General features: G+C 62.6%; 1 protein-coding gene across 1 annotated transcript; it reads right to left on the bottom strand.

The window, feature by feature from the left end:
- Positions 1–2233: 2233 nt before the first annotated feature.
- On the bottom strand, positions 2234–10965 carry SEPTIN4 (septin 4). Its single transcript, XM_050325662.1, is given in 13 exon segments — positions 2234–3953; positions 4221–4320; positions 6469–6631; positions 6752–6848; positions 7403–7504; positions 7826–7943; positions 8014–8148; positions 8856–8979; positions 9756–9842; positions 9964–10057; positions 10283–10352; positions 10354–10580; positions 10825–10965. Coding segments are annotated over 13 exon segments (1503 nt in total). The 5' UTR covers positions 10951–10965; the 3' UTR covers positions 2234–3893.

The following is a 10965-nucleotide window of genomic DNA, read 5'->3' as shown; positions in this document are numbered from 1 at the left end:
TCTGGCACTTTGAAGCCATTCCTCCTTGCCCTGCCCTTCCATCCCTTGTCCCAAGTCCCTCTAACCCAAGTCCCTCTGCAGCTCTCCTGGAGCCCCTTTAGGCCCTGCAAGGGGCTCTCAGGTCTCCCTGGAGCCTTCTCTTCTCCAGGTGAAGCCGCCCAGCTCTCCCAGCCTGAGAAGTGTTTCAGGCTCTTGCTCTGGTTTTCCCACTCGGGGGTGGGGAACAGAGAGGCCACAGAGGGCTTGAAGACTTTTCTGTGCCAGAGCTGGATGGAGGATCTGCTCTGAGGCCCATTTTGCAGCTGGAAGGTAATTGTGGGATGTTTCAGCTGCCCTTGCAGGAGGGGAAGAGCAGCAGCACAACCACAGCTCTGGGGTTTTGGCTTCCCTGAACTCCCCCAGCTGCGAGCGGAGTCAGCAGGGCTGGCCCTGCTCCATCAGGAGCATTCCCTGGATGCGTTCAGACACTGCATCCCAAAGCCTCGTGACGTTTCCAAGGCCAGGGGAAGGGCTGTCACCCCCAGGCGGCAGCTCCCGGGCACGCAGAGGGCGCCGGCTGCAATGGGAGTGACTGCTCCTGGCTCCCCTGGATCCGGGAGAGGCGGCGCCGGCAATGGATGTGACAAGGGGAGGAGAGGTACGAGAGGAGAGGGGGAAGGAGCCGCAGGCTTGGGGGTCTGGAAGGAGCGGGGAAAGGTGGGGCTGCAGGGGCTCTGCCAGGGGGGAGGGTATCGGGAATCCTAGGAGGAATAAATGAGGGCAGGGAAAGGGAAGAGAGAAGGGAAGGCGGAAGGGAGAAGGGAAAAGGAAAAGGGGAAGGGAAGGTTTGGGAAGGAGAGTTTGGGAAAGGGAGGTTGGGAAGGTTTGGGAAAGGGAGGTTTGGGAAGAGAAAGTTTGGGAAGGGAAGGTTTGGGAAGGTCTGGGAAAGGAAGGGAAGGCAAGGCAAGGGCTGAGCTGACACCACTTGAGCTCTCCTTAGGTGTCAGTCATCAGTGGCACAGCCCAGGGGACGAGGTGAGAGATCTCCTTTTGAGCCCTAAGAAAGCCTTTTTCCCTTCCTCCCAGCCTGGCTGGAGCTCCAGCAGGGATGTCTGCAAGCAGTGGCAGCACTGGGAAGAAAACTAAAATAGGACATCAGGGAATGGAAGCATTTGCCACGTGGAAATCTCTCTGCCTTGGGAAGGCTGGGATTGAGTGGGTTTGGGACTTTTTATTTTTGAAGGTGTGATGAAAATCAGATGGAATGAAGGGTAGGCACAGCTGGGGCTGTGGCTGGAGCCTCAGCACTGGGTTTCATGCTCTGGAGAAGTGGAGAAGTGGAACTGGATAAATCAGCCTGGCTGAGGCCAAAGAGGCCCAAAGCAGAGGCTCTGTTGGCTGTTCTGGGGAGGGAAGTGCAGGCAGGGGATGTGTCTTGGAGCTGCAGGGGTGGGATGGGGAGGTTCCTGCAGCCCAGCCTTTGGGGTGGGAGCTGCTTCCAGCCCAGGAAGCTCCACCATTTCCTATTCCCATGTTGCTGACAGGAGGGTTAATGGTTGGGATGGTGGGGCTTGGGCTGGTGAAGGGCAGGAATTGGCATCCCCAGTCACAGGTGGGGCTGAGGCAGAGGAGGGAAGGACCCCAGGAAGGTGATGTCCTGGCCCTGCTCCGACCCTCAGGAGCACCCAGTCCTTCTCCATCCATCCATCCATCCATCCATCCATCCATCCCTCCATCCATCCATCCCTCCCTCCCTCCCTCCCTCAGTCTCTGCTGGCCCTGGGGATCGCCCTGCCCCGTCCCTGCCCTTGCCCTTGGCCTGGTTGAACCTGCTGAGGTTCTCACAGCCCCACTGGGTGCTCCCCCTTCCCTCCAGCCCATCAGCTGCACCCTCCTCGTGCTGGAAACCCCAACCCAGTGTGCCTTGGGCACTTGGCTGTGCCAAGGAATCTGGGGAACTTTAGCCAAGAGAAATGATAGAGCCAGGAACTTGGGGGGCTTAGAGCGTGACACATCCCCAGCCAGGCACAGCAGGGCTGGGAGCATCTGCTTCCCTGGAGGCTGTTGGACACCCCAACAGCCAAGGAAACAGGAACTGGGAACAAGAGGCCACGGAGCAAGACCCTGCCAGCCCAGGGATGTGGGCTGTCCAGGGACACGGGATGCCCAGGGCTGTGGGAATGTGGGATGCCCAGGGCTGTGGGAATGTGGGATGCCCAGGGCTGTGGGGTGTTGGTGCAGAAGCCACTCGGGGTTTCAGACAAGCCGGGTCAGCCGTTATTTATTGAGAACAGTTGTGGAGGGATAAAAATATTTCCACTAACTCTCTAAGAATTTATAAACCTATACTCTGCTTCTATCCATTAACAAACGCCTCTAGGACCGTCATGCCAAGGGAGGAGGGGCTTCTGTAAGAAAATAGCCAGATTAAAAAAAGGAAAGCACTAATACACCCTGCGGGGCCCTGCCCACGGGGACCCCCTGGCTGGCACAGGGACACGGGGGGCACGTGCCTGATGAGCCACCCTGGCCAGGCACAGCTCCCACCAGGGGTGAACCCACCTGGGGGACCCCAGCTTGGGTGGCCCTGGTGGGGACAGGACACACCCCTCTGCCAGCGAGCTCCCAGTGATCCCAGTGCTCCCAGTTGTGCCTCGCCAGCCCCTTTTGTCCCTCCCCACAGCCAGGAGGGAGCAGGAGCTGCAGGGGTTGGGATCCAGCTCCTCAGGGATACTGGGAGGTGCGGGCCAGGCTCCCCCTGGGAACACACAGCAGGGCTTTGTCGGGAAGCAACACAGCTGGGGACATCCTGGGGGGACACAGGGACACAACACAGTGCCCTGCAGGGCGGGAATGGGGGTGGGGACATCCTGGGGGGACACAAGGACACCGCACAGTGCTCTGGGGGGAAGCAACACAGATGGGGACAGCCCAGGGGGACAAGATGCAGTGCTCCTGAGGGCAGCAACACCCATGGGGACATCATGGGGGAACGTGGGGACATCCCAGGGGAAGGTGGGGACATCCCAGGGAAGGTGGGGACATCCCAGGGAAGGTGGGGACACGCAGCAGCGCTTCACTGAGAAGCAGCATGGATGGGGACAGCCTTGGAGAACACACAGGGATGCTCTGCCAGGACGCAGCAGGGCCAGGGACATCCTGGGCACACGGGGACACCACAGACAAGCAAGTGGCATCAGGGGCCGAAGTAGCAGCAGGGACAATGCTGTTGTCATGGGGTGGGAGGTGCCACAGGCACAGGACAGTCATTATTGCTTTCCAGGGCCAACAGCCAGGGGGACCCGAGCTCCGAGTTGGGGTTCCAGGGACTTTCCCCAGGGCCAGGATTCCTGGTGTCACTCCGTGGGGACAGGGTGGGGACACGGGGCTGGGCACTGCCAAGTTCAGTCCCCCTGCACACGGAGCAGGGTGGGGGCTGCCCCTCCATCCCCTGGGTGCCCTGTGCCCCCGGGAGCTGCTGTCCCTCCGTGCCAACCAAGCCATCAAGCAGCTCTGTCCCCCAGTGCCCCCCTGTCCTCTTCCCTTAGAGCAGGGCTAGGCCGAGGTGAAGGCTGTGAGCAGGGGCCCGAGGTGAGCCGGGGACAGGGGGAGCAGGCTGGCCCAGAGCTGGGAGGGGACACCGGGAAAGCCAAAGCTTGGGGGACAAAGCTGTCCCCGGGGCCGGGGGGACACGGGGGCAGGTGAGCCCGGGGCCAGGTGGGCTGTGCCCTGGCTGTCCCTGGCTGTTCCCTGGGGCGGCTCTGGGCGCTGGATAAGGCGATACCGCAGCAGCTTTAAGGTGGCGGGTGCGGTTGGTACCGAGTCAGGCGGCGGGGCCGGGCGGGGCGGAGCGTGATGGAAACCTTTCTGATCCGGGGGCCAGGAGCGGGAGGAGGAGGAGGAGGAAGAAAGGGCTAGTGTGAGTCCTTCATCTGCTTCTGGATCTTCTGCAGCATCTCCTGCATCCGCCGCAGCTGGAAGGGAGCAGAGCAGGGGTCGTGGGGGGTGGTGGCACCTCCAGCCACAGCAGCTTTGGGTCAAGCAGCCCGGGCAGCCCGGGATCAGCAGGAGGGGCGTGGGGGGAAGCCTCTGATGCCCCTCAGCACCTGCTGACCCTCGGCCTGAGGAGCAGCAGCTGCTGGGATGGTGCAGGAAGGGTGGCCCCCGAGGGCTGTGCCGTGGCTGGGGCTGCAGCGGCGGGGAAGGGGGGCTGGGGGGGCTCAGCCCTCCCCCACACTCACCTCCTCGTCCTTCTCCCGGATGAGCTTCTCCGTCTCCACATCTGGCACTGGGGGGATGACAGGGATGGGAAAGTCTGTCCCACTCTCCCGTGTCAGCTTGCTGTGGGAAGACAGAGAGAGGAGATGAGGATGCATTCCTCTGGTCCCCCAGACATACCCCAAACCTTGCAGTGCCCACCACCCACCTGCACAGCCCCCAAGCCTCCAAGACACCAACACAAGAGGAGTCTTTCCAGGCAAGGAGGATGTGAGAGGCTTCAGGCATCCCCCCAAAGCTCAACACCCTCCAAACTGCTACACACCTCTCGGGAGCGGGACCCAGCGACTTCCTGCACACCCTCCCATTTCAGGAAGCATCCCAGTGGGACTGGGCTCTGCTGGCCCAGGATTTTCTCTGCTGCTTTAAAACACCATCACCTTGGCATCTCCCCTCTCTCCTCTGCTGCTTCAGGATGGGCTCCCCGGGCACCCCTGTGCCCAGCCAGCCCCAGGGATGCTCCACACCCCTTTTTTCCAAGCTTCAGCTCCCGTACAACCCCATTCCTGGAGGAGGGAGTGGTGACCATCCTCCGAGGCCACCCCCCCTAACAGGACGGCAGCCAGCCAGGATCGATGGCTTCTCCCATGCCCGTGGCGCTGGGAGGGACCAGCTCTCCCACTCGTCCCTCTGGATGCCACTCCAGCGGGTGACGACAGGGCTGGGACACCGCGAGAGGCTGGCAGGGGTCACACGTGCTGCCACGTGCCACCACTGTGGGGGGATGGACACTGGATGTGGCACGGGCAGGACGGGCCATCCCTGCCCTGTGGGGTTCTGTTGCGCCAGGGGGGCTGTGCCAGGGCAAGGAACAGGGCTTGGACACGTTTTGAGGCGCTTTGGAAGTCGCTGCCCGTTGTCACGGCTCCTCACCCTGGGGGACACAGTGGGGAGCACATGGAGCTCCCTCCAGCCCTGGCAGCAGGACAAGGCTGGAGCCAGGCACCAGCACCGCGATGAGCAGCTCCACCAGCCCAGCAAAGACTGTCTGAACCCCAAAATCACTTCCCCCTGGCTTTACCAGCCACAGGGGGGTTCGGTGCCACCAACGGGTGCCACATCTCCGCAGCCCTGGGTGAGCGGGGCTGATGCCACCAGCACACAGCATCCTCCTGGCCCCCCAAGGGCAGTCCGTGTGGGACACGAGGGGGTGGCCACGGGGCCGGCTCGCCCCGAGGGCGGCTGCCCGGCCCTTGCGCGGGCACAGAAGGACCAAGACAGTGTTGGGTACCAACAAGGACTTTCTAGAGGGGCCGGGGAGTGCCAGGGGGAGGAGGGCGGGCCCAGCGCGGCCCGGCCGGGGGCGGCTCAGTCGGCGGAGCAGTCGGTGCAGCACAGCCTCAGCACGGAGGGCCGGTCCCTGCCCGGGGCACGCAGGGAGAGAGCGTTTAGGGGTGCCTGGAGAGGTGCCCAGAGCCCCTGGCAGCCCCCAGGCCGCTGCTCCAGCCCCCCAGGCACACAGAGCCTCCACTCGCTCCCGCACTGCTGCAGCCCTCCAGCTGGAGAGTCCCAGCAGGGAGCTTTCCTTGGGTGGAGGAGCTCCCTCAGCATCTTGGGGTGGCTAAAGGAGATGTGGGTGCCATGACTGCAGCTGGTCTGGGAGCAGAGCCCCAGCACGGGATGTTTGGTTGGGTCCTGCTCTGGCCCCGGAGCCTGCAGGAATGCAGGATCCCCCTCACTGCTGGAGCGTGTCCCCCCCAACCTCCAACCAGCCCCAGGGGGATGCAGGATCCCCCTCACTGCCGGAGCATCCCCTGACACATACCCTGCCCAGGGGGACGCAGGGTCCTCCTTGCTGCTAGAGCACACCCCCACCCCAGCCCTGAGGGCACACAGGGTGCCCCTCACTGATGCAACATCCCCCCCCCCCAGCCAATCCCAGCCCTGGGGGGATGCAGAGTCCCCCTTACTATCCCAGCCGGCCCCGGGGGGACACAGGATCCCCCTCATTGCTGGAGTATCCCTACCTAAGACAGACCCAGCCCTGAGCGACACAGTGAGGGTCCTCCTCACTTCTGGCCCATCTCCCCTAGCCATTCCCAGCCCTGTGGCACAGGAAGGGCCCCCGCCTGCCCACCCCAGCACGGACCTGCACACAGCCCCAAGCCCCGGAGACCACCACTGGCAGTGGGCTGGGGTCACCCCGAGGAGAGGACACCCCTCGCCCCCGCGTCCCTGCCCAGCCTGGCCCCGCCTCTGCCAGCCCCGTACTTGCGGTTCCGCTCCTTCACCACCATGCGGGTCATGCTCTGGATGCACTGCGTGCGGTAGTTCTCGTAGTGGGTCTCCCTCGTCACGTCCTTCAGGTCCTGCATGTGGGTCCTCACCAGCATCGTCCGCAGCTTCACGAAGTCGCAGTGGGACGGGTTCTCCACTGCGGGGGAGCCCGAGGTCAGGGCGTCCCCGAGCCCCCCCGGGGCTCAGCAGCACCGTCACAGGGTGACATCCCCGTCCCCAGAGGGCCGTGGGGACACTGGGGACAGCCCAGCGTTACCTTCCACGATGCCCCAGGGGTAGAGGCGCCCGCGGACGCGCCGGCCCTTGGCCTCCACCACCGTGTTGCTGCCGATGACGGCGAAGGGGATGCTCTCCTGCAGGAGGGTGTGGGAGAGACTGAAATGTTGTTCACTGTCTTAAACGTTGTCAAAATCGTAGAAAGGCTCTTTGTCAAACTGCAAAGAAGCAGCTGCCTGTCTGGGGCTCGCTTGCACCTTGATTCAGGCAGAGACATTTCTAATAATTTTCAGAACAGGGGGTCAGCAGGGCTCAGTCCTGCCTGCCATGCCCCACATCCCTCCCCAGGCATCTCCTCTGCTGTGTCCAGCATCCCTTTGCCAAGATATCCCAAGCTGTGGAGAGCCAGAGGCCACGGCATGAGCTTCTCCACCCCATCCCCATCCCACCAATCTTCCTGTGGGATCTTGGTGATGTGCCTGTGTAGTATGACATGTACCAGCCACTCCACACTGGGGCTGCTGCAGAGCTTGTGTGGCCCCAAAATCTCCTACAGGTACCCCAGGAGGACATGTCCCCCCTGCAGATCTTGTGTGGCCCCCAAAAGCCCTACAGGTACCCCAGGGTGATGTGTCCTCCCGGCCATGGGGCTCTGCCCCTCCAAGGGTGGAGCTGCAGGAGCCAGACCCACCTTCAGCGCCTGGTCCTGCAGCTTGAACTCCTCATCCTCATCCGAGTCGCACTCGGGGAACTGGTAGATGCGGATGCCGTAGTGGTCGATCTCCTCCCGGATCTGGAGGCAAACACCCCCCTCAGGGCAGGGCTCAGGCCCTCAGGAAGGGGTGGGAGGCACCACTCAGTCCCAGTATCCCCCAAAAGCCTGTTCCCCCCAGAATAGATGTCATGGACAGCCCTCAAACCCTCCCAGCCCCCTGTTCAGCCCCAGGGAGATCCTGGGTGGCCGTGGGGTCAACATGGTCCTGCATGGAGAACACTCCAGGGAGACATCCAGGCAGGAGATGGACAGAGCCCCCAGCCAAGCGGGGACCCCCAGGGTGCCCCCACGCCCAGGGACCTGCTGGGACGGCTCCAGGCTGGACCCATCCCCCCTCACCTTGTTCTTCATGCGCTCCACCTCGGCGGGGGTCAGCGTGTCAGCCTTGGCCAGCACCGGCACGATGTTCACGCGCTGGTGCAGCGCCCTCATGAACTCCACGTCCAGGGGCCGGAGCCTGCGGGGGGGAGCCTGGTGAGCCCCAACAACCCCTCCCCAGCCCCCCCCCCGCCCGGCACTGCTCCTACCCGTGGCCGAAGGGCGAGATGAAGTAGATGCAGCAGTGGACACGGTTGTCCTGGATGTTTTTCCGGTTGAGGCCACTTTCGTCACGGAAATACTGCTCGAACTGCTGGTCGATGTAATCGGCCACGGGCTTCCAGCTGCGGGGACAGCGGGGTGACATCGGGTCCTCTGTAGGGCTCCTGGGCTCTCTGTGGAGCCCCAGCTCTCACCCATCCCACCCCCTGTGCTGGGCCCACCCTGTTGGGTGCAGGGGGAAAGAATTGGTCCTGCAGCTGGTGGTGCGAGGCCTCACTGACTCCAGGCCGCCGATTGCAGGGGAGAAATACAGTTAAGAGATAACCTGATACTGCTTGTGTGCCATTAGAGCAAGTATTAATTGCTGTTATGTCCTAGAGGATTGGTATTAGGCACTGGAACATTCCCTTGTCCAGGAGGGGTCCAGTGGGTTATACATATAAGTTAACATTATATATGTAAGTTAAGTTATATGTGTGTATATACAAATATATATGTGTACATATATATGTGTATATATATATATATACACTAACTTGTAGATAGTTATATGTATAAGTTAACATTGAGTAGGTTTTACTCCGAACTAGTGAATTCATTCCTAGAATGTTCCATGTCTGTTCCTTGTGCCTGGATCTGGTGTTGTCTTGGCTGGGAGTTTGGCTTGGCTTCACCCCTGGGGTGAAGGGTGAAAATTGATATGGGTCATGCACACAAATGATGTGAGCTATTCCTACATGGATAGCGTGTATAACGTGGGAAAGAACTTAATGCAAGGTAAAACACATTTTAAAACGTGGACTCCTTTGCAGCCCCCTCAGGGACTCACCACTCGGTGTTGTTGACGGCGTCACCGAAGCCCGGCGTGTCCACGATGGTCAGGCGCAGCTTCACCCCCTTCTCCTCGATGTCCACCACGTGCTTGGTGATCTCCACTGTCTGCGTGATGCGCTCTGGGGTGGCAGGAGACACCTCAACAGGGGGGTCACGAGATGATGGAGGTGACAGGACAGCTGTCACCCCCTCCCCAGGACCTGGGGTGGCTTTGCTGGATCGCTCCTGACACCAGCTCCATGCCACGGTCCCCACATCCCCGTGGATCCCCATGGATGTCCACCCATGCCACCCGCACCCCAGGACCCCAGCTCGGGCAGCACAGGGGTCTGCTGGGGGTGGGCATCAGTGTGGGAGCATTAAGGGCCCCCTGCACCCCTGTGTGTGACCCCACAGCTCCAGGCTGCACATGCCCCTTCACCCCCAGCACCCCTCCACGTCCCTGAATCCCTGAGGATGCTCCTGCTGCACTGTGTTCTTTGGCTCTCACTCCAAGCAGCGGAAACAAATCAAACAAACCCCTCAAACTCCTGGGGATTTGGGCAAGTTGGGGCCGTTTTAATTCAAAAAGTGGCTGTAGCTGAACTGGCCCCAGACCCTGACTGCCCTCAGCCTCCTGGATTTGCTGCAATTCCCAACAAGCCAGGGCTTGTTTTCCCTGTGGGGATAAAGCCGCTGTGGGGGGTCCCCATGCTGGGCAGGGGGGTCCCTGCTGCCTTGGAGCTGTCCCCAGGGCCAGCAGGTGGCTGGACACGGGCCACGTGTGCCTTCAGAGGAGCCCAGTTGGGCAGGGAGAGGGCTTGCAGACCCCCAGGGGTATCGTGGGGCTCTGCCACCCCCATGTGTCATCAGGACACCCCCTGTGGGCTGTGACTGTCCCCCCCATCCCCCTCACCTTCAGCGTTCAGCAGCTTTCTGTCCCTGTACATGTCGGTCAGGAACAGGCTGTTCACCAGCGTGGACTTGCCCAGCCCGGATTCCCCTGGAAAAGGGGGACAAGGGTGAGGGGTGCAGCCAGTACCCCCCCACACACACCCTGCCCCGTGGTGTTTTGGGATCCAGAGTGGGCTCAGCACCCTCCAGCCCAGCTGGGTCCCCCGTACCTGCCACCATGAGGGTGAAGTCAAAGCCCTTCTTCACCGACTTGCGATGCACCTGGTTGGGCAGGGTGGCAAAGCCCACGTACTCCTTGTCATCCTGCGGGCAGAGGGGGTGTGGGACAGGGAATACCATCACCCCACCCCTTATCCTGGCAGGACACCCCCTTCCTCCCGCCCCCCCCCAGGCTTGGAGTGCCACGGGATGAGGCCGTTCCTGCCCTAAACCTTTGTGGTTGCAGGACGGGAACACCCTCCACCGTGACTCCTGAGCTCCTCGCCCCCCGTGTGTCCTCCCGTGTCCCCCCACGGACACACCCCGCACCTCTGAGGAGTCGTAGGGGTCCAGCTGCCCCCAGGGGCTCCGCGGGCGGTTGGGGCTGGGGGCGGGGGGCTGTGATGTGCTGCGGGGTATCCAGGGGCCGGGATCGGGAGAAGATCCTGGAGTCCCTCTCGTCCGTGGCTTCCTCTGCGGGGCCCCTGCCCACACTGCCCAGGGGGTGGCCGGGCTCCCGCCGGCCCTCCGGGGGCTCCACCTTCCTGGGGCTGTCGGCCGGAGGGCAATCGCGCAGGAACTGGGTCAGCTCAGCCTCGTCCGAGTCCTCCTTCAGGAAACGCTTTATCTGCGGGACAAGGGAGGAGGTGACACTAACGGTGGCAGTGCCAGCTCGAGGTGGCACCACCCGCCTCAGCAGCACAAACCCCCCAAGCAGCAGCAGCCAGACACATGCAGCCTAAGGATGGCAGGGGAGGAGAGGGGGACACGGCCACCCCAGGGGACGAGCCACCACCCTGGGGACAGCCCTGGGGACACCCATGGGGATGGCAGTGGGGACAGCCGTGGCCCTGTGCGCCCCGGGCTCTTACAACTTGTGTTGTGGGGACGGCAGCCAGCTCCTGGCACTCCAGGGGACGGGGATGGGCACCATCCCCCCGGGCACCCTGCCGCTCCTCGGGGTCTTCCGGGGTGGCCAGGACCCCCACACAGCCCATGGCCTGCCGGGAGGG

Source organism: Myiozetetes cayanensis, unplaced genomic scaffold (assembly GCF_022539395.1).
Source record: "Myiozetetes cayanensis isolate MyiCay16 unplaced genomic scaffold, myiCay2020 scf30, whole genome shotgun sequence".
Taxonomy (NCBI): domain Eukaryota; kingdom Metazoa; phylum Chordata; class Aves; order Passeriformes; family Tyrannidae; genus Myiozetetes; species Myiozetetes cayanensis.
Note: the sequence above shows the minus strand (reverse complement) of the source record. Positions and strands in the feature narration are given on the sequence as shown.